The 23,298-nt window shown below is 40.5% G+C and overlaps 2 protein-coding genes across 6 annotated transcripts in view; one reads left to right on the forward strand and one right to left on the reverse strand.

The window, feature by feature from the left end:
• Positions 1-10,572, reverse strand: part of lipt1 (lipoyltransferase 1) — an 11,207-nt gene extending 635 nt beyond the window's left edge. Inside the window, exons 1-3 of one of the 5 annotated variants that reach the window (XM_044344392.1) lie at positions 10,392-10,572; positions 2,682-3,236; positions 1,029-1,250 (exon numbers count right to left, since the gene is read on the reverse strand). In XM_044344392.1, coding sequence (XP_044200327.1) covers positions 1,029-1,250; positions 2,682-3,195 — 736 coding nt within the window. In that variant the 5' untranslated portion in view covers positions 3,196-3,236; positions 10,392-10,572. Of the gene's footprint in view, positions 1-1,028; positions 1,251-2,681; positions 3,261-4,864; positions 5,022-5,054; positions 5,148-10,391 lie in introns of those variants that run through there. The other 4 variants (XM_044344389.1, XM_044344388.1, XM_044344391.1 and 1 more) reach the window with 4 other exon arrangements.
• The window catches only part of LOC122976634, a 24,149-nt gene extending 2,814 nt beyond the window's left edge, over positions 1-21,335 (forward strand). Inside the window, exons 2-16 of the mRNA XM_044345213.1 lie at positions 6,369-6,528; positions 8,008-8,279; positions 8,936-9,208; positions 9,272-9,613; positions 10,229-11,041; positions 11,784-11,830; positions 12,001-12,103; positions 13,148-13,565; positions 14,652-14,730; positions 14,817-14,956; positions 15,051-15,154; positions 15,865-15,919; positions 16,061-16,149; positions 16,243-16,356; positions 20,727-21,335. Of these exons, the coding sequence (XP_044201148.1) occupies positions 8,100-8,279; positions 8,936-9,208; positions 9,272-9,613; positions 10,229-11,041; positions 11,784-11,830; positions 12,001-12,103; positions 13,148-13,565; positions 14,652-14,730; positions 14,817-14,956; positions 15,051-15,154; positions 15,865-15,919; positions 16,061-16,149; positions 16,243-16,356; positions 20,727-20,741 (2,772 nt within the window). The 5' untranslated portion in view covers positions 6,369-6,528; positions 8,008-8,099 and the 3' untranslated portion in view covers positions 20,742-21,335. The remainder of the gene's footprint in view (positions 1-6,368; positions 6,529-8,007; positions 8,280-8,935; positions 9,209-9,271; positions 9,614-10,228; positions 11,042-11,783; positions 11,831-12,000; positions 12,104-13,147; positions 13,566-14,651; positions 14,731-14,816; positions 14,957-15,050; positions 15,155-15,864; positions 15,920-16,060; positions 16,150-16,242; positions 16,357-20,726) is intronic.
• Positions 21,336-23,298: the final 1,963 nt, after the last annotated feature.

Raw genomic sequence — 23,298 nt, forward strand, 5'->3', positions numbered from 1 at the left:
GCTTTCAGGGAGCAGAGAGAGTTTATTCTTTAGGTTTTATACTGTTTGTTTATGGAGAAAAAAACATTTACAATCACATTATATTAAAGTCCTTTGTTACATAAAACAGGAGAACAGCCATCATTATTTTAATTAATGTACTTGAATGCGACATTTCTGAATAAGATGCACAAAAATATTTCCATGTTTGTATATTCTGGGTCACATGAGGAGAAGAGAATGAATTTTACTGCTCTTAAATGAACTAAACAGTACGTCAGAGTGAACTTCCTGACTCGCATCGACGCCTGAACCGAAACATACATCACCTGCAGTCGTCTGGTTGCAACTAAATGATTTCTGTAAAAGCAGCTTGTGCTTGTTGTTTGGTTTCATTTCGATAAGTCCGATATGACTTGAACGCAGCGTAACGTCTCTTCATGAGTAAAAACTGTTCTCATTTTAATTAAACACATAAATATTAGCTCCTGTATCTTCTAGTTTGATCTCTAATTAATTTACAGTTTAATTAGAACAGTAATAAAGATTAATTAAGGGGTGACAGTTCTTGCCGAGTTAATTTTATGTTCTATTTAATGAGCATAAATGTGTATTTTTCCTTGGTTCTACTTTATTATACGTGCTTTGCCGTCTTTTACCAGTTTAACAAGAAATAATTTAGAGCTGCAACGATGAGTCGAACGACAGAAAATTACTATTTTGATAATTGAATAACTGTTTTGAGTGATTTTTTTTTTTTGGTAAAAATGTCCAAATTCTCTGATTCCAGCTTCTCAAATGTGAATATTTTCTGGTTTCTTTAAACTTCTCTGACAGTAAACTTGAATGTCTTTGTGTTGTGGACAAAACAAGACATTTTACAGATCAAACTAATCGATCAATCCAGAAAATAATCAATAGGTTAATAGAAGAAGCCCTAAATCATGAGTTCGTCTGCTGCTGCAGTGACAGTATCTGACCAGCAGGGGGCCTCGTCGATCTATCACATTATCGTCCTGTTGATGTTTTTCTCTCCAGTAAACCAGTACCTGCATTGTACTGGTCCGCCAGTGCGTCCAGCAGCTCCTCCCACTGCAGCGAGGGGGCGTGGTCCACCAGGTTGGCGACAGGTGAGGGGACGCTGGGCGTGGCGTTGCTGTGGATACCGGGGCAGGAGGGGCGGAGCACGTCGGCGAGGGCGGAGCGGTCGGCGGAGTGCAGCAGAGTGCAGTGATGGTACGACGACTTCCTGCTGAGTCTGGACGCGCTGCCTGGAGACGACGACAACAACAATAAAAACAACAACAATAAAAACAACAACAACAACTGAATTTGGTCTTTATGGTTCAAATCTAAATATTTTTGAAAATGTAGACAAAGCAAATCAAAATGAGCTGAATTGATCCCAAATTGAAACTTGAATTGATCGATATTTCTTATAAAGTCGACCTTTTGAATCTGGAGTTCTCTGATAACTCAACTAATGATTGTTTTCGATTGATTAGTCACATTTTTTTTTTAATCAATCGATCAAAAACAGTGAAAAGTCCAAGGTGCCATCTTCAAATGTTTGTTTGTGTGAATGTTGAGAAATAACTTAAAATTATAATTTGCTATTGATTAACTAAACAACTAACTGACTACTTGTGATGATTCTGACTCTTTATCTAATCAATCACATTTTCTCATCAATCTAAACTAAATACAAGTGAACCATTTTGATTAACGATTAATCAAAACGATTATCAAAATCGCTGTTGATTCATTTTCTTTTAATTTCTTCTTCTTTAATTTCATCTGTAGTTTCCGATGTGTCAGACTTCTTCTTATTGATCACAATGTTGTAATTATTGATAAAAATCGAAAAACCTACCAAATCAGACTCAAGTTATAATAAACCGGAATTATCCTTTAAATTATTTAATAAATTCTACAAAAGCAGAAGAATTTGAAGCTCTTTGATTGGATGTTTCTCTAATTTCTGTATTGTAATTTCTGTAATTACTCATGTTTCACAATGAAAGCTCCTCACATCATAACAAGAAGTGTTTTGTGATGAGAAAGCACATTTTTATCTTCAAACTAATCTAAACAACTTTTCTCAACGTGATATTTTTACTCAGCGTGACCTCTCTGTGCTGCCGCAAGAAGCATCACATTAAAAACGTGAGTTTCTGTCTGCAGCAGTTTATCTACAGTTAAAAGTTAAAATCTGCCACCTAAAAGAGAAACAAAGGGTTAAACAGATCAGGATCTATGGATGTAAAGACGTTCCTGACGTGTCGAGCATCAGCTCACCTTTAAATGTTTCTACATCAGACGCCTGAAAGACACAAACGTCTTCCTGCTACACGTTTCCTATTCTCTCACTTCTTGAAGTGGGGGTCTGGATGTGGCACAGGTCGCCAAGTGGGGGTCTCCTTTCTTAACGTCTTCCCCCATTAACTTGCATGGATTTTCATCTGGTTTGATTTTCCAAAGCCTTACTGTTCAGTCACCAACCTTCATGTGCTACTTCAGGCAAAATGCCACCAAACACTCATTGGATGACACCTTGACCCCCACTTGTCTTATTGTCTGGAGGACTGGGAGGACTGGAGGAACCATTGTGGCAGTTGATTTTAGTGTGAATTCTGGAGGTTGCACTTTTTTGGGGACTCCGATCTAAAATCTGGTCTAGGGCCCTGCTTAGAGTTCAGTACCTGAGATCTTGTAGTGTCCTTTCAATAAAATGTCGAATCTGTCGGTGGCCTGGACGTCCAGCTCAGGTCGCAGCTTCCTCAGCGCCTCTGTGACGACCTTCAGGTTCCTCTGCCGGTCGTACGCCTTCTTGGAGGTGAAGAAGGTCAGGTTGAGGTTCCCGAGGTCATGGAAGACCGTCCCGCCGCCGCTCCGCCTGCGGGCCAGAGGGATCCCTGCCCGCCTCATGGCTGGCAGGTTGCACTCAGTCCAGGGGTTCTGGTGGCGTCCGATGACCACGGCTGGCCGGTTCCTCCACAGCAGCAGGATGCTACGCTGCTGCAGGTCCACCTTGGCGTCGATCCAGTCCTCCAAAGCCAGGTTCTGATAAACGTCTGTGGACCGGGAGAGCAGGACGAACCCTGACGCGTCACCGCCAGAGGCCGTCAACAGACTGCTGCAGGTACGAGTCTGACACCTGCAAACACCTGAACAGCCTCTGAGAAGAGACAACGTCCTTCTGATGTGTGACATCATGGCGTTTACGGTTCCTCTTCACCTCCACATGCTTGAAACATCTAGAGCGAGAAAAAGATCCACGTCTAATAACAATGAGAGGAAAACTACATGTTAAAACCAAATATTTTTCATAAAAACAGTTTAAAAACCTTTTTACAGTTCACTTATTTTTTGTGCAAATATTAAAAAAAAGATGTTTGGTGCATTTTTTTCTGAAAGAAGTGATTTAAGGCTGAACTGATTCATCAACTGACAGAAAACAACTTTGATAACTGATTAAGTGTTAAAGTCATTGGTTAAGCAAAAGTTCCAATAATTTGGAATTAGATTAGCTGCTTTTCTGTCTTTTAGACTGTAGATTTGTGTTCTGGACTGTTGGTCTGATAAAACATTTGCCAGCTCAGACTTTTCTCTAAAGATTATTTATATATTAATATTATCTACTAATATTATTTATGTTTTACTATATACAATAAAATAAGCGTTACAGCTGGGGCTGCAACTAACAATTATTTTCATTATTGATTAATCTGCCGATTATTTTCTTGATTAATCGATTAGTTGTTTGGTTTATAAAATGTCAGAAAATGGTGAAAAATGTTGATCATTGTTTCCCAAAGACCAAGATGACGTCCTCACATGTCTTGTTTTGTCCACAACCCAAAGATATTCAGTTTACGGTCATAAAGGACTAAAGAAACCAGAAAATATTCATATTTAAGAAGCTGGAATCAGAGAATCAGAGAATTTGGACTTTTTATGTTATGTACTTAAGTGAGAACCAAAATATTGGCCAAAGTTTTGTTATAATGTCTTCAGTATCAGTCACAAAAATCTATCATTGTTCAGGCTGTATTAATTATATTTTTCATTGATATATTTCCTATGTCTGAATGCATTTTAATGTAAAATCCTGTGGAGTTGACATGTAATTACAGCTGTAGACACTCCAGCTGCAGGTAATTACAGCTGTAAATCTGGGACAAATTCTGAAACTATTTGAATTTGGTTCATCTAATTGCATTAACTTTATAAACTGTTGTTGACTCCTAGACCAGCGGTTCTCAAACTTTTTCACATCAAGGACCCCTAAATGGACACACATTAGACCAGGGACCCCTGTCTGGTAACATTTTTGCTTTTAGATGTTTTATTACTGAAGGTGTATGAAGCCCATGACCGAAACAGTCACATTGTGTTACTTATGGATGGAATTATAGTGGAAATAAATCATTCCCCTTTTTGCTGGGGACCCCCTGGAATCCCCTCAAGGACCCCTGGGGGTCCCTGGACCCCACTTTGAGAACCACTGTCTTGGAGGAATCTTATTAAGAAGAACGGTCCCTTTTAAATTCAGAAAAATATTCATTTATTGTTATTACATGACTAGAAAAGTAATATAATAATAATATAAATTGCATTAAACGCCTGCATGTAAACAAACTACCAATTTGTCTGCAACTGACAACTAATTAAATTAGCTAATTAATTTAAAGTATCAACTGTACACAGTCTCTGTTTTCACTAAAATCAGAATAAAATGACATTACAGATAATTCCTGGAAGCTTTATATCAGTTTACAGTCACATATCGGCTCATTTTAAGAAGCTGTTGTTAGTTTCATTTGTCTTTCATGAACTACAGATTTAGTTTTTATAAACTACTTCAGTAAATGACATCACTGACCCATCCTACAGTAAACTACACCGGAAGAGCCTGTAGTTAGCTTTAGCATTAGCTTCGCTGTAAATTCTCTTCGCGCCATTAAAAGACAAACCGAAACTTTAATTATTTCAATTTAAACAAACAGTCGTTAACAAAACAGTTTGACATAATGTATGAAAATAAAGCTGAGGACGGTTTCTCTCATTCTGACCTGAACCGAAGAAGAACCGAGCCGGTGACGTCAGAAGAGACAAAAGACAAATAACTTCCGCCCTCGGCCTTCAAAACAAAGGCGGCGACAGCCACAAACTACAAATTACCAAATAAATTTCAACGACCTGTGGAGGAGTTTACGTTCTTCAATCAGGCTGATTATTGTGTGTCAGTATATGTTAAAGGAAAGACGGTTATGAAAACGTTTTCGTTAAATACACTATATACATGTAGTTTTTTATTTCTATTTAGTCTTTATTTCTCTCTGTTAATATCTCTGTATGATCAGTTAGTTTGTTGTTAAATGTGATGTATGTATGTACGATTCTACACCAAATTACACCAAAGGCTAAACTGCTATTTTATTATTATGTATGTACATTTAGTGCATTCTCGATTACACGTTGAACAGCACAGTGCCTTTATTGTGAAGCTTAAAATAGCAAGAAAAGCTTTTCCGGTTTGATTGTTTGTACCTTGACACTTGGCTCTGACCTCGGTCCCTAACTGTAAAGTCGCCGTGCAGCGCTGCGATCTGCCGGAGAAATGTTCCGACCCTCAACCAAAATCAATCTACATGATCTACAGTAAAGCGGCGCAGAGTGATGACGGATTGGACATTAATCTAATGCATTTATAAAGCACTTTTCTAGTCTACCGACCACTCAAAGCGCTTTACACTACATGCAACATTCACCCATTCACACACATTCATAGACTGATGGCTGCCATGCTGTTGCTATTGCTCACTCCCCCATTCTCTCTCTCTCTCTCTCTCTCTCTCTCTGTCACACACACACACACACACACACACACACACACTGATGGCCAGAGATTGAACCACTCTACTTCCTGAGCCACAGCCGCCCAACATGACAGATCTTTGTCTGAATATAAAATAATGAAATAAAAAATAAATGAGAATGTAGAATAGGATACATGAATTCTAGAGAAAACAATAAAAAGCTTGTTAGTCTTTTTTTCTCACATGAAAGAGTCAGTAAAGTAGGAGCCAATTAATTAATTAAATCCCAAAGATCTCATCAGTTATTTAGCAAATTTTGAATTAATACATTTTCTTGAGTTTTGGGAAACATAATGGAAAAACAGCAACTTAAAAAATAGTTTTATGGAGGTTTTGGATGATCATATAACAAGAGAAAACTTAATTTCTGTTTTAATTCTGAACATATATCCATACTGATAACATCATATAAAGAACAGAATTCACTGATTAAAACTAATTTTATTATATAAATATTTTTGGTCATTTTTTCATTGTTAGTTTTTTTAAGCTCTTCTGTCTCCTCAGTGTCTGACATCGTCATGAGATGAGGAAGAAGCAGAGTGTCTAAAGAGACGACCAGAGAGAGGAAGAACATGTGACCACATCCTGACAACACACTCACACTCACACTCACACTCACACACACTCACACAGAGTCAGTCAGTCGGAGTCGATGATGTTTCAGGTGAGAGGTTATTTTCCCTTAAGATTTTAAATGTTAAGCTAAATGTAAGATCAGTACTATGACACTCTGCTTGTTTTTTATCCCTCTTTACATCTTTCATTTGTCAGATGCAACACTATAAATCTGCTATATAGTCTGTGATTTATACATTTCATTTCAAATATCTCTATGCTGCTGACAGATTGAAGAGGAAATGACCCAAATGTGACCACAGTTCCACATCAAATTTAAAAACAAATTTTAAAAAAATCAGAAATGTCTGTGAAGTTCTGCCTGTTAGCTGCTTATGAACAACAAAATACTAACAACTCAGATCGGTATTAGTTTTCATGTGAAAGTCAGTTTTCACATCTAGAACAAGAGGGTGTCACTTTAAGAGAAGGTGCATTTTAATCGTCTCTGGGCGCGAATTCTTAGAAGTGTCTCGTTATCTCACATTCACACTTAGTCATATAGGCACGCACAGCTGCTGTGCGGTCTGTATGTCGTCAGTTACAGAAGACAAACTGTTACATGTTGACTTAAACATTTCACTAAACGCTGAAATTTAATAACACCAGTTTAAACACTGTCATGTTTCGGAAAATTTAAATGCTGTCAGTAAACTAGAGAAGCTGGAGAAAATAGTGACTTCCAGGTGTCCACATAGAGACAAAGATGACTCACAGGCATCCATGTTAGACAATAATGACTCACAGGTGTCCATATAGAGACAATAACGACTTAGAGGTGTCTATATAGAGACAATAACAACTTAGAGGTGTCTATATAGAGACAATAACAACTCAGAAGTGTCCACGTTGAGACAATAACGACTTAGAGGTGTCCATATAGAGACAATAACAACTTAGAGGTGTCTATATAGAGACAATAACAACTTAGAGGTGTCTATATAGAGACAATAACAACTTAGAGGTGTCTATATAGAGACAATAACAACTTAGAGGTGTCTATATAGAGACAATAACAACTTAGAGGTGTCTATATAGAGACAATAACGACTCACAGGTGTCCACATAGAGACAATAACGACTCACAGGTGTCCACATAGAGACAATAACGACTCACAGGTGTTCACATAGAGACAATAACGACTCACAAGTGTCCATGTAGAGACAATAACGACTCACAGGTGTCCACATAGAGACAATAACGACTCACAGGTGTTCATGTAGAGACAGTAATGACTCACAGGTGTCCACATAGAGACAGTAACGACTCACAGGTGTCCACATAGAGACAGTAATGACTCACAGGTGTCCACATAGAGACAATAATGACTCACAGGTGTCCACATAGAGACAATAACGACTCACAGGTGTCCACATAGAGACAGTAATGACTCACAGGTGTCCACATAGAGACAGTAACGACTCACAGGTGTCCACATAGAGACAACAATGGACTCCACCTTGTCCATTATTTTCTCATACCAGATCACCTCAAAGTTAATCAGACTTTATTTGTGTCATTTTGCAGAGCTTCATCAGATCCATGTGAAGGCGTCGTGAAGATAACACACAATCTGCCACATACACATATAATTATGCACATAAACACACACACATTGAATGTTAGCAGGTGTGTGTGTGTCTGACATCATGTCTGACTTGTGGACATTCTCCACTTCCTGTCCTCCCCCCATCATCCATCACTCCTCTGTTTCACAGTCATCTCCTTTCAGTCCCTCACCTCCTCCAGTCTTCTCCCCCTCGTCACTCAGGAATCATGGCAACCTTCCTCATGACAAGGTACTTACTATGTACTTTTTTACACTTATTTATTTATGCACTCAAGTGTTATTGTACTTATTTACACACTTACTTGTGCACTGCATCCAGTCACTAACTTATTTAAGCTATTGCCTTTTTAGTAGACTGCTTTTTTTACTTATTTATTCACTGTATTTACTTTCTGCGCTTATTTATGCACTTCCTTATGTCCTTATGTATATTTATTTACGCACTTAAGTATTTAGGCACTCACCTTTTAATTACTTACTTATTTATGCATTTATGAATTTTAACAACTATTTATTGATGCACTCCTCCTCATTTACACACTTCAGTATTTAAGCCCCATAATCACATATTTATGTATATTTACTTATCTGCGCTTTTACTTTTTTATGCACTTGTCTACTTATTGATGTACTTTTCACACTTACTTACTGAAGCACTCACTTGTTGATTTATTCATCCACTGGCACATGTAATTATTTAATCACATATACTCACGTACTTATTTATAGACCAATTTACATACTTACTTACAGATATACCAATGTACTTAAGTACTTATTTACACACTTATGTACCTTTTAACGTGCTTACTTATGTACTTACTAGTTTACACACTTACTCACTCATGTACTTTATTATTTATATGTACACTTCCTTTTGCCCAGGTGAACTCACATCACCTCCCTTATCCCCAGGTATCCTCCCCTCACCTTCAACATCCCCAGGTGACCTCCCCTCACCTTCAACATCCCCAGGTGACCTCCCCTCACCTTCAACATCCCCTTGTAACCTCACCCCACCACCACCATCAGCACCAGGTAACCTCCCCTCACCTTGCCTATCCCCAGGTAACCTCCCCTCATCTTGCCTATCCCCAGGTAACCTCCCCTCACCTTCAACATCCCCAGGTGACCTCCCCTCACCTTCAACATCCCCTTGTAAGCTCACCTCACCACCACCATCAGCACCAGGTCACTTCCCCTTCCCTTCCTCATGCCCAGGTAACCTCCCCTTACCTTGTACCCCAGTCCCAGGAGTCCTCCCCTCACCACTTTCAGCCCCAGGTGACCTCCCCCCACCTCTGTCAACCCCAGGTAACCTCCCCTCACCTCCATCAGCCCCAGGTGACCTCCCCTCACCTCCATCAGCCCCAGGTGACCTCCCCTCACCTCTGTCAGCCCCAGGTGACCTCCCCTCACCTCTGTCAGCCCCAGGTGACCTCCCCTCACCACCTCCTTTCCAGCCACAATCATGATGTAGATTTAGATCATTCAAACTGGAGCGGATCTGAACCACCATCTGATCTTTCCTACCTGCTCAACAACTACAGTTTCTCCCACCAGGTAAGTCTTCCACTCAGAGGGAAATATTGTACTTTCTACTCCACTACATTTATTTGACAGCTTTAGTTACTTTCTAGATGAAGATTTGACACAATGGATAATATAACAAGCTTTTAAAATACAACACATTGTTAAAGATGAAACCAGTGGTTTCCAACCTTTTTGTCTTTTGACATCTTACAAAAAGCAGTGTGTAGTCGGGGTCACATTTCACATGTCTATGAGTTGTTAACAGCTCCACCAAATAGTGATTTTTCCCTCTAAACTTCTCACATGCTTTCATTTCAATAAATGTTCAAATGATCCAATATTTCAGCAAAAATCAAAGATTAGAGAAAAAGTCCAAATGCTGAAAACAGATTTGTGTATCAGAACTTTGTTTTTTCTTCTTTCCTCTCCCATTAATCATCTCACCACCCCTCAGATTTATCTGCTGACCCTTTGGAGGGGCCCGACCCCTACTTATATACTTTTACTGAAGTAGGATTTTTCATGCAGGACTTTTACTTGTAATGGAGTATTTTTATATTGCTGTATTGGTACTTTTACTGAAGTAAAGGATCTGAATACTTCTTCCACCACTGACTGTAATCCATTTGTCTTTGATTTAAACAGAGCCAGGATACATCATACTTGGATTTCCATCCCCAGAACCAGAACCAGAACCAGTTCAATGCTGATCTAACTCACCACAGACCCAAGTTGGAGAACATAAACACACTGCCCTACGAGACTCAAACACTCGTTTCTGGCAATGTGTACGGACAGGACAACTCACCTGGTCCAGATGTGGACACCTGGGGGCCTCTGGAGCCAGCTCTCTCCCAGCTGCAGGGCTCTCCACTGGGATCCTTGTCTGGAGGAGTGCCCCTGGGGAGACGGAGTTCCGTGGAGTTCAGGTCATTGTCTGCAGAGGACTTCTCCAGCAACCAGTTTGTCCCCTACAGTAATGCCACCCAGCCCTTCTGTAGCCCCTCTACCCCTGGTCCAAGTCCTCATTACCCTCAGACCCCTGCCATCTCCAGTCCTGGTCCTCAAATGCATCCCAGGACAGAGAGACTAGGGTTTCAAACACAGACATCCACACAGCTGAACAGGGATAAAACCATTAGTTGCTGTCTGCATGAGTCTGACAGCTATGCTGTGACCTCTGACCCCAGCCAGCACCAACTGAGCCAACACGTTGTCCTGAGCCAAACTGAGCCAATCCATAACCAGTCGGGCCTCCCTGATGCTGCCAGTAGCCTGGAGAGCTGTTTCCCTCCACAGGGAAGCGGCCAGGATGTCGGCAGTGCTGCCCAGCCTCCAAGCCTCACTGCTGGGCTGAGCTGGAGGGAAGAGTCAGGAGGAGGAAGGAAACGAGGAAGAGGAAGAGGAAGAGGAAGAGGAGGAGGTGGAGATAGTCAACAAGACTTGACCTGGAACTGGGTGTGTTATCTCACTTTTTAACTGCTAACAGTTATTATCTCAAATGTAATCAAGTTAGTTCTAAAAATAAGCAAATGGACAAGTGAATAAATATGTTTGTTAATAGGTAAATATTCAAGAAACTGTGTAAATAAGTCAATTAATGCATAACTATGTTAGTACGTGCTTTTAAAACAAACAAATAGTATATAAACAATAATAGTGTGTATATAAGTAAGTATGCAAGTAAGTGCATCAATAAGAACATAAATAAGAAAGTAATGTAAATAAATTCATAAATGAATAAAGGCATAAATAAATAAACATGTGAGTAAATAAGTTAGTACTTAAATTAGTGTGTAAATACAGTAAATATATGTATAAATGTGTAAATAAGTATTAATTAAAAAGTAAGTGCGCAAATGAGCAAGTACATAAATAATCTTGGAAATAAGGGCATACGTTACTTTGTGCATTAAAAATGTGTGAATAATTATGTAAATAAGTGAAAAAAGTTAATTTCACACTTATTTAAAGTTAAAACTTTAAAATAAATAAATATGTAAGTAAGTGCATAAATAAGTGTGCAAATAAATAATTAAATAACACATTTAAGTAGGCACTTACATAAGTGTATAAAGTAAGTAAGTAAATATTTTAATAGATAAGTTTACATCATATTTTCATTGTTGACCTTATTTATTATACATAAATGTTATTGTTGGAATTGATCTACATTTCCTAAATGAATGTTTGTTTTCAGATCAAACAGCCTCAACATGAAAACCTCACGAAGGCTCCAGACTCCAGGTAACTTTGATGAAGATGATCATGATGATGATGTATAAAAGTTTTGTATGTTTGCCTCTGCATTTGCAGTATAATTTTTACAGTATTACAAATTGTAAAATATATTAAATGTTTCATATCCTCAACATTTTGCTTTACTTTTTAAAATGTACACTGTGTGTTTGTTACAGGCTGATGTGTACAGTGTGTAAACGTGACTTCAGGAGTTTGCCAGCGTTGAACGGTCACATGCGTTCCCACAGCGGCTTCAGATCAGCTACATGGTTGAACAAGGTTCAAACACACACAAAATTAACTTTTTATCACATAGAATGACTTTGAATTAACTTAAACCAGAATTACCAGTGGTGGAAGAAGGATTCATATCCTTTACTGCAGTAAAAGTACCAATACAACAATGTAAAAATACTCCATTACAAGTAAAAGTCCTGCATTAAAAATCCTCCTACAGTAAAAGTACATAAGTATTATGAGCTTGATGTAGTGAAAGTATTGCAGTAAAAGTACATAAGTATTATGAGCTTGATGTAGTTAAAGTATTGCAGTAAAAGTACATAAGTATTATGAGCTTGATGTAGTTAAAGTATTGCAGTAAAAGTAGTGGTTTGGTCCCTCTGACTGATATATTATTATATATGACATCATTAGATTATTAATAGTGAAGCATCAGTGTTAGAGCAGCATGTTACTGTTGTAGCTGCTGGAGGTGGAGCTAGTTTACACTACTTTATATACAGTTAGCTAGTTTAGTCCAGTGGTTCCCAACCTAGGGGTCGGGCCCCTCCAAAGGGTCAGCAGATAAATCTGAGGGGTGGTGAGATGATTAATGGGAGAGGAAAGAAGAAAAAACAAAGTTCTGATACACAAATCTGTTTTCAGTTTTTGGACTTTTTCTCTAATCTTTGATTTTTGCTGAAATATTGGATCATTTGAACATTTATTGAAATGAAAGCATGTGAGAAGTTTAGAGGGAAAAATCACTATTTGGTGGAGCTGTTAACAACTCATAGACATGTGAAATGTGACCCCGACTACACACTGCTTTTTGTAAGACGTCAAAAGACAAAAAGGTACTTTCCACCACTGAGAATTACAACATACATAACCTCAACTTTTACCCAAACCAAAAACCAAGTTCAGTGGTTAACCTTGTGGGTACCAGCTTGTTCAAAAATGGTGCATGAGCCCTCATAATATCAATGTATCAAAAGTCTCCTCAGTGTACTTAAAACAACACATCCTGTTGTTTAAACTTCATACAGCTGCATTGCAAAGTGACCTCATTTGTGTTTCATTTCTCCACCTCTCTATCTCCAGGGCAACAACTCCTCCCCACCTGTCCAACCCTCTGTTTCCATGGTGATACCCGTCTCTGTGCCTGTCCAATCCAAAGACATGTCCAAGGTGTGTAGGAGTGGACAACAGAGGAGATGCACTCGCCAGTCTTCAGCCACCGGAGGCGCTGTGCTCTATTGCAGCCTGATGCGTCTCGACACTGCCAAGGAAGAAGAGGAAACGGTTGCTAGGGGCGGTGGGAAAGTCGCTAGTGGTGGTGGTGATGACAGTGGAGGAGTTGTCAGTGGTAACGGAGTGGTTGCCGGGGGTGATGGTGGCAGAGGTCACTACACTCCTCCTCCCATGCTGTGTCCTCTCAGGGCGGGGCCGGGGCTGTACTGCTCCCTCACCACCAGGAGGCAGCAGAGAGCGCAGACTGTGCAGCTCCACAACTCGTACAGTAAGTCGATTCATCATTGTTAAATAAAACAGACCAAAAGTCCCACAGCAACAAACAAACTACATCCTGATGAATAAGCTATTCTTACAGCCTTACCCATTGTTGAAAAAATGTAAAGTTTGTCCTGAGGGTGGCGCAAAATACCACAAATTATTTTCTAAATTAAACCTACAGTGCACAACTTTTACATATAAATGAACATCCGTTACTTTTAAGCCAAACGAGTTCACACAGAGCTGATTAAGCCTATCATCTATAAACTCTGTATTTCACAGTATACAGAGTTTGAATCCAGTGTCGGGTTTAACATTCCCGCGCTGGCCGGTGAATGCATGAATGCAGAATTCCTCCAGGCGAGCGGCTAACTTTCGGTTAGCTCTCCGCTAACTTGAATGAGGATACAGTAATTTAATCACGTGGCTCTTCTAGACTTTCCAAATGTTATCAGACAGAATGGATCATATTCTGATAGTGGAACGAGTCATTTCGTGGGGGTTGTGTGAATTTTTTTTTTACACATTTTAAACATTTTACAGCTGCAACAGTAGCGGAGTAGGCTACGGCGGCGCCTATGATGTTAGCATGTGTCAACACTGTTTTTGTAATTACTGTCACTGCCAGATTTAATCAATTATCAACATTTTTGCTGTTTAATAAATGTTTTTTGATGAATTGGAACATTTAAATGCAAACTTATTTATCTATTTTGTAATTTATCTTTGAATTAATGAATTAAATAAATGATAATAGAGCCTGACTGGGCTGATGTAATCTTAAAAGTTTTGCATATTTTTGATGTATCAGTACATGTGTATGTGTTGGCTGGTGGGTCTCATTCATCAAACATTCATATATGATTTATGATTTTAACTTGTGGTTACAAAATCATCCTTCAGTTTTCTTAGTTCAAAAAATGTTAAAGAATGAAGAATTTTCAAGTTTTTAAAAAGTAATTTTTTACAACAAATTTATGCAAAAAAATAATGTGACGTTCATGAATCATATTCTTTAATTCTTTAATAACCAACACTAACTCTAAACACCTGATTGGATAATGGAATTGATGTTTGTGTTTCTGATTGGCAGATGGACTCAGTGACCTTGTTTCCATGGAGACAGCCCCTCCTTCTCCTCCTGGAACACTAACGACAGGAATCAATAAGCCGTAAGTAAAGTCATATTCTTCTTTTTTTTTTTTTTGCGATGATGTCACTCTCTGATCACCTGTTAAGCCTGAGCTGTCAATCACAGACGGATCAATATGGGACGGGGCTACCAGGCTGAGATCCCGCCCCTTCAGGACAGAAAATATGCCCCCTCTGACTCCCACGATGCACTGCTGCTGTGGACGCCGTGGGATGTACTGGAGCTTCCTGCCAATCAACAGAGAGGTAGACACACACAAAAAGACACTATTATTATTATTATTATTATCATTATCACTATATCATTGATTACTTAATGTTTGACACATTGTTCATCCAGTGGAAGCTCTCCTGTCGATGTCTCGCTCCAGCGTGGTGCCAGGGGGCGGGGCCAGCCCAGAGCACGCCCTCCACATCCTATCAGAGGCCAGAGGAGACTTCCTGGTAAAAAAATCCCTTTTGATTCAATGTTTTAAGACGACAAAACATGACAAATTCAAAGAGCAGTGAAGACTTTTTACATATATCTGTACAGTATGTAGAATAGTTGTGCACTTAATGTAAAGTTCACATAACAAATTAGCAGCAGTTAAGTCCATTTGTGCAAAAATGCATTTAAAAGTAATTGATTAAGCAACTATAATTTCAGCTGTAGTGCACCACCATGTATACTGAGGTTCATAGGGGCCCCAAAAAGCAGCCATGCCTTCTTATTATTACATTTGTTTGCATCACTTTGTGACTGGTGTCTGTGGAAAGTGCTATATAAATAAACTTTGCTTGCCTCGATCAGATCTCTATTTAAAAATTGCTTAAAATAACCACAAATCCAGTCGAAGATAAGTCAACCACATCCTGACTCCACCTCTGTACTGAGCACAGACAGAAGATGATGAGGTTATTTCCCAGAATGTGTAACTGTTCAAAGTTTTCTTGGTAATTCTGTGTATCCTTTGATATCATTTTAATAATAGAGTATAATAAAACCACTAGAGGACAATTCAATTTACGGTTAGAAGCTGTTTTCACCACATAACAAGTAAATTAAATACTTGAGGAAAGCATTCTTGACAAAAGAATATGATGTAGGCTTTTTGTTTTTGGCCAGTGTTTGTGCTTCCTGTTTGTCTGATTTAGTTTTCTGCTGTTTCCAGGTTTCGGTGGAGAAGCTGCTGTCGACTCCCGAAACCTCCGACAACAGCCACTCAGGTCAGCTGCTGCTTCTCCATCCACATATATATACAAAATAAACAATTGTAGGAAATCAGAGTTGTTTTTAACAATGCCAGAAAGTTATGAGAATAAATACGTTTCCAATAAATTAATCATCAACCCACCTTGCTGAACCAGCTGGTGTCATGTGGAGCGAAGCAGAGAGGAAGCTGATGGTTAAATCTTTGCAGCTTCATCAGAAAGACTTCAGCAGCGTCCAGAAAGCCGTGAGTTTTAAACTTCTGTTTGTCCAGTGGATCATCAAACATGAGCTGAGTCCGTTAGACTTTCTTTGTTGTTGTTTGTTGTTGTGTGTTCAGGTTCAGACCAAGTCCGTCTCTCAGTGTGTGGAGTTTTATTATCTGTGGAAGAAGAAGCTGAGTCTGAGTTCGAGGACACCGGCCGGGCTGACTGTCGCTCTACCCAACAAAAAAGTAAGAAACACAAATGTCAAACAGGAGCAAAACTAGATGATAAAAATGAGATTTTTAGTTCCTCATCCTAAAGTTTATCCTGCAGGAGGCACCAGAGGAAAGGCCATGTTGTTACATTTATACTATATTATTGGATTACAATGCATAAATGTGTAATCATCACTTTAATGTTGCAGCTAGTAAAGGCAGAGCTGCTTTATATATACGGCTGTAGGGCTGCAACTAACTTTCATTCTCATTATCAGTTCATCTGTTGTGCACATGCTCACATTTTCAAAACTGGAACCAAAAAGTTTTACTTGAAAAATGACCGAAACTATTAATTGTTTATCAAAATGTTTGCCGATTAATTTTCTGTCAATCAGTAATTGATTAATCGACTAATTGTTGCAGCTCTATACAGCTGGACAGCTTAATCAATAATAATACATCACAGTTTATTTGATGATTGTATCTTGTATCAATAATCTGAATCTGCAAAGTTACTAAAGTCTCTAAAGCTGTCAAATAAATGTAGTGAAAGTATAAAGTAATACTCAAGTAAAGTACACATATACAGTATTTGGTTCTCTGATAAAAAGTCAAAAAACTTGTGGATATAAAAAATGAAGGACTACGACTCCCAAGGTGCATTTCAGTTTGAAACAACCAATCGAAGAGCTTAAAATTGATCTGAAGCTAAAGATAACTGCACAGGAAACTGATAAAAAAAAACAAAAAAACGCTGAGCAGTTTAAATGAGTTCATGTTCTGGCTTCTTCTGCAGCCACAGCAGCTGAGGCTCATGGGTATTGTAGTATTTAAGATTTCTAAAGTTGAAAGAATTAAAACTGATGGCTAGAACATAAACCTGTTGTTCAGTTATCCAGCTGATTGTTTAGTTTTGTCTCACGTTTTGTAAAGATCACATCAAGGCCTTTCTGTGTTTTTTAAATAAAGTGTAAAGTGCTTCATGGAGTCTTTATAAAACTCTTTGGTCTAAGTTTTTTAAAAGTTGTTTGTTACGCTGCAGTCAAACAGAGCAATAAGTCAGTAAAGTGCAGAGAGTCTGCGTCAGTTGGCTCGAGGTTTTAGGTCAGTAACTTCAGTCAGTGTGAATGCAAATGAAACTAAAGGCTGAATGAATAAAAACCACTGAAACCAAATTCCTGTTATCACTCCACGCACACACACACACACACCGAAACACAAAACACACGCACCGAAACACACACTTCCTGTCAGTGCTGTCATGTTTCAGAACAAACTGTGACTTAACAGAGTGTGTACGTGTGTGTGTGTGTGTGTGTGTGTGTGTTCGCGGTCAGACCTCAGTGAGTCAACTTTAATTTTCCGTCAGCGTCATTTAGATCGATATGATTGACTTTATAGTTGTTTTTTTATCAGCATTATTTTGTAGATCATTAAGATTTCAGTTTGATCCACTTTAGTTTCCTGTTAGTCGACTTTAGTTTTAGTTTTTGATTTTTGTCAGAACAGTCGAACTGAATAAAACGGTTCAAGTGTGGCTCAGATGGATTTACTTTAGTTTACTGTGACTTTGGTTCACTTGTTGGTTTATGAGGACGTCGCTCTGTGCTCTGGTTTTTACTATGTTGTAATGTGCTCTGGTTTTTCATGATGTCGCTCTGGTGAGTGAGGACATCGCTCTGGTTTGTGAGGACGTCGCTCTAGTGTGTGAGGACGTCACTCTGGTGTGTGAGGACGTCACTCTGGTGAGTGAGGACATCAGTCTGTGCTCTGGTGTGTGAGGACGTCTCTCTGGTGAGTGAGGACGTCGCTCTGGTGTGTGAGGTCATCAGTCTGTGCTCTGGTGTGTGAGGACGTCGCTCTGGTGTGTGAGGTCATCAGTCTGTGCTCTGGTGTGTGAGGACGTCACTCTGGTGAGTGAGGACGTCGCTCTGGTGTGTGAGGTCATCAGTCTGTGCTCTGGTGTGTGAGGACGTCACTCTGGTGAGTGAGGACGTCACTCTGGTGAGTGAGGTCATCAGTCTGTGCTCTGGTGTGTGAGGACGTCACTCTGGTGTGTGAGGACGTCACTCTGGTGAGTGAGGACGTCGCTCTGGTGAGTGAGGTCATCAGTCTGTGCTCTGGTGTGTGAGGACGTCACTCTGGTGTGTGAGGACGTCACTCTGGTGAGTGAGGACGTCACTCTGGTGAGTGAGGACATCAGTCTGTGCTCTGGTGTGTGAGGTCATCAGTCTGTGCTCTGGTGTGTGAGGACGTCACTCTGGTGAGTGAGGACGTCACTCTGGTGAGTGAGGTCATCAGTCTGTGCTCTGGTGTGTGAGGACGTCACTCTGGTGTGTGAGGACGTCGCTCTGGTGTGTGAGGACGTCTCTCTGGTGTGTGAGGACGTCACTCTGGTGTGTGAGGACGTCACTCTGGTGAGTGAGGACGTCGCTCTGGTGAGTGAGGTCATCAGTCTGTGTTCTGGTGTGTGAGGACGTCACTCTGGTGTGTGAGGACGTCACTCTGGTGAGTGAGGACGTCTCTCTGGTGAGTGAGGGCGTCACTCTGGTGAGTGAGGACGTCGCTCTGGTGAGTGAGGACGTCACTCTGGTGAGTGAGGACGTCGCTCTGGTGAGTGAGGGCGTCACTCTGGTGAGTGAGGACGTCGCTCTGGTGAGTGAGGACGTCGCTCTGGTGAGTGAGGGCGTCGCTCTGGTGAGTGAGGACGTCGCTCTGGTGAGTGAGGGCGTCGCTCTGGTGAGTGAGGACGTCGCTCTGGTGAGTGAGGACATCGCTCTGGTGTGTGAGGACGTCGCTCTGGTGTGTGAGGACGTCAGTCTGTGCTCTGGTGTGTGAGGACGTCACTCTGGTGTGTGAGGACGTCGCTCTGGTGTGTGAGGACGTTGCTCTGGTGTATGAGGACGTCGCTCTGGTGTGTGAGGACGTCACTCTGGTGAGTGAGGGCGTCGCTCTGGTGAGTGAGGACGTCACTCTGGTGTGTGAGGACGTCACTCTGGTGAGTGAGGGCGTCGCTCTGGTGAGTGAGGACGTCGCTCTGGTGTGTGAGGACGTCAGTCTGTGCTCTGGTGTGTGAGGACGTCACTCTGGTGTGTGAGGACGTCGCTCTGGTGAGTGAGGACGTCGCTCTGGTGTGTGAGGACGTCAGTCTGTGCTCTGGTGTGTGAGGGCGTCGCTCTGGTGTGTGAGGACGTTGCTCTGGTGTATGAGGACGTCGCTCTGGTGTGTGAGGACGTCACTCTGGTGAGTGAGGGCGTCGCTCTGGTGAGTGAGGACGTCACTCTGGTGTGTGAGGACGTCACTCTGGTGAGTGAGGGCGTCGCTCTGGTGAGTGAGGACGTCGCTCTGGTGTGTGAGGACGTCAGTCTGTGCTCTGGTGTGTGAGGGCGTCGCTCTGGTGTGTGAGGACGTCACTGGTGTGTGAGGACGTCACTCTGGTGAGTGAGGACGTCACTGGTGTGTGAGGACGTCGCTCTGGTGAGTGAGGACGTCACTGGTGTGTGAGGACGTCACTCTGGTGAGTGAGGACGTCGCTCTGGTGTGTGAGGACGTCGCTCTGGTGTGTGAGGACGTCACTGGTGTGTGAGGACGTCACTGGTGTGTGAGGACATCGCTCTGGTGTGTGAGGACGTCACTGGTGAGTGAGGACGTTGCTCTGGTGTGTGAGGATGTCAGTCTGTGCTCTGGTGTGTGATGACGTCGCTCTGGTGTGTGATGACGTCGCTCTGGTGTGTGAGGACGTCACTCTGGTGCGTGAGGAAGTCAGTCTGTGCTCTGGTGTGTGAGGACGTCGCTCTGGTGTGTGATGACGTCGCTCTGGTGCGTGAGGAAGTCAGTCTGTGCTCTGGTGTGTGAGGACGTCACTCTGGTGTGTGAGGATGTCGCTCTGGTGAGTGAGGACGTCGCACTGGTGTGTGAGGTCATCAGTCTGTGCTCTGGTGTGTGAGGACGTCGCTGGTGTGTGAGGACGTCGCTGGTGTGTGATGACGTCGCTCTGGTGTGTGATGACGTCGCTCTGGTGTGTGAGGACGTCTCTCTGGTGTGTGAGGACGTCGCTGGTGTGTGAGGACGTCGCTGGTGTGTGATGACGTCGCTCTGGTGTGTGATGACGTCGCTCTGGTGCGTGATGACGTCACTCTGGTGTGTGAGGACGTCGCTCTGGTGTGTGAGGACGTCGCTCTGTGCTCTGGTTGACTTAGAGCATTTGTTACTATAGCAACCGAACTCTGTATGAACTCAAAGTGTCTTTATGAGACAGAAAATCCAGGATTATCCCCAAAGTTAGCTGGCTAGATATCTAATCCTGCTTTGTGAGACCGGCCCGCGGTGTATTATGGTGTTTGTTTCATAAAGTCACCTCTCCTTTCTCACTCGGTCTTTTCATCTCTGTGTTTCTGCAGGGTCAAAGGTCGTGAGGATCTCATGGTGCATCACAAACGACCAGACTGTCAACCGCTGGAGCTACACACTACACACACACACACACACACACACACACACACGCACACACACACAAACAGACACAGATATAGATTTTGTTATTAAGGCTTAAACTGCAACTGTTATGAAGTTCACCTCCAGGTTTATTGTTTAAATCCTCTTGACTCCTCACTCAGATCATGTTTTATTGTTTAATATACTCACATATTATCTATTTATTTCCAGTTTTCTTTCTTAATAATGTAATAGATGCTGTTGTTTTGATAAAAAAAAAATTAGACGCTCTGAACATTAAAGCAATACATTTCTGTCTGTCTGAAGTCTGTTTCTATTTTCTATGTTTTCAATCATGATCACACAAGTGAAATAATGATGTTTGCACAGGGAAGAGTTTATGTTGCAACCATCACATCTGATGTGTTTTCTCTGAGCTCTGGACTTCAGTTTGGTTCAGTTTTCAGCTCCGGTATGTTGGGATATTGTTTTTCTTTAGTCCTCTTTGTCTTTCTGACTTTCTATTCTCCCTCTGGGTACTGCTGAACAGATTTCAACTTATTACTGCCTGGATAAAAAAAAAAAAAAGACAAAGACAGAGAGAAGAAAAGCAAACATGAGACGCCTCGGGCTTTTTCTGTCTGACTGCAGCTGTTTACATTAATATTTAGTCACTCTCATCACTGCTGTCAACTTCAGAGGAATTATCGTCTAATAAATGACTTCAACTACATGTCTGAAAGTATGTTGGCAGTTGTGTTAGTTAAACATGTAAAATACAAAACCACAGGTATTAATCTGTTGCTATAGCAACCTAAAAATCAGGAAAAACAAGACAATAACAACCCCTGTCCATATACTTTTGGTCATATAGTGTAATTTAAAATCTTTATTTATTACATTATGTTTAATATTCTTTCATTTTAATATATAATTTCTTGCTAATTTTAAACATATGTCCTGAGAACAGCGATATTTATGATTTAGTACAATTCTGCATCATATTTATAGCTGAAACAAAAGCATTACATGCATTACTAACTTTATTTTGCAAAATAAGCTTCTTCTCTTAGCATAAGAACTGGAAACAGGTGGAAACTGTTATTCTGGCTCTGTGTAAAGTTGTAAATACACCTAGCAACACCTCTAAAGCTCGCTAACTAACATGTTGTATCTTGTTTGTTTAGCCTGTAAGCAAACAGAAATGTGAAAAAACAGTTTGTGGTTTCAGGGGGAATTCAGTGGTTGACTGACAGTAAAAACAGCAGAGACAACGATTGAAATAGTTCCAAGACTTTATTGTTTGTCCCCGACAAAGTCTGATAGGTTATATTTTTAAAATATAAAGAGATCCAGACTGAAATATCTCAGCATCTACTTGATGGATTGGTTCAAAATTTGTTAGAAACATTTATGTTTCCTGGATGATGTATAATTGTGACTTTGATGATCCTCTGACTTTGCCTCTAGCGCCACCATGAGGTTGACATTTGCTGTTCTGAGTGAATTTTCTCAGCAACTATTGGATGGATTGCTGTGAAATTTGGTTCACACATTCATGTTCCCCTTGAATTGTCACTTTGGTGGTTTCCTGACTTTTCATCTACTGCCATCATCTGGTCAACATTTAATTTGACTAATAATTTAGTTTATGAACAAATACCTGCAAAACTAATGACATCATCAGCCTCAGCTGTACTTTGTGGTTAATTAGCAAACATTAGACACTAAACTAACATCAACATGTTAGCATCTGGTCTTGTTACATTTCTGTTTGTTTACAGATTAAACAAACAAGATACAACATGCTAATTAGCGCGCTTTAGAGGTGTGTTTTTAAACTCTGGACAAGCTAGCAGTTTCCTCCTGTTTCCAGTCTTTATGCTAAGCTAGGCTAACCACATCCTGACTCCACAAGATCAATATCAAGTGGTGAAACAAGTATTCAGATCCTTTACTGCAGTAAAAGTACCAATACAACAATGTAAAATTACTCCATTACAAGTAAAAGTCCTGCATTCCTACAGTAAAAATACATAAATATTATGAGCTTGATGTAGTTAAAGTATTGCAGTAAAAATACATAAATATTATGAGCTTGATGTAGTTAAAGTATTGCAGTAAAAGTACATAAGTATTATGAGCTTGATGTAGTTAAAGTATTGCAGTAAAAGTACATAAGTATTATGAGCTTGATGTAGTTAAAGTATTGCAGTAAAAGTAGTGGTTTGGTCCCTCTGACTGATATATTATTATATATGACATCATTAGATTATTAATAGTGAAGCATCAGTGTTAGAGCAGCATGTTACTGTTGTAGCTGCTGGAGGTGGAGCTAGTTTACACTACTTTATATACAGTTAGCTAGTTTAGTCCAGTGGTTCCCAACCTAGGGGTCGGGGCCCCTCCAAAGGGTCAGCAGATAAATCTGAGGGGTGGTGAGATGATTAATGGGAGAGGAAAGAAGAAAAAACTAAGTTCTGATACACAAATCTGTTTTCAGTTTTTGGACTTTTTCTCTAATCTTTGATTTTTGCT

This window comes from Thunnus albacares, chromosome 24, assembly GCF_914725855.1.
Source record: "Thunnus albacares chromosome 24, fThuAlb1.1, whole genome shotgun sequence".
Taxonomy (NCBI): domain Eukaryota; kingdom Metazoa; phylum Chordata; class Actinopteri; order Scombriformes; family Scombridae; genus Thunnus; species Thunnus albacares.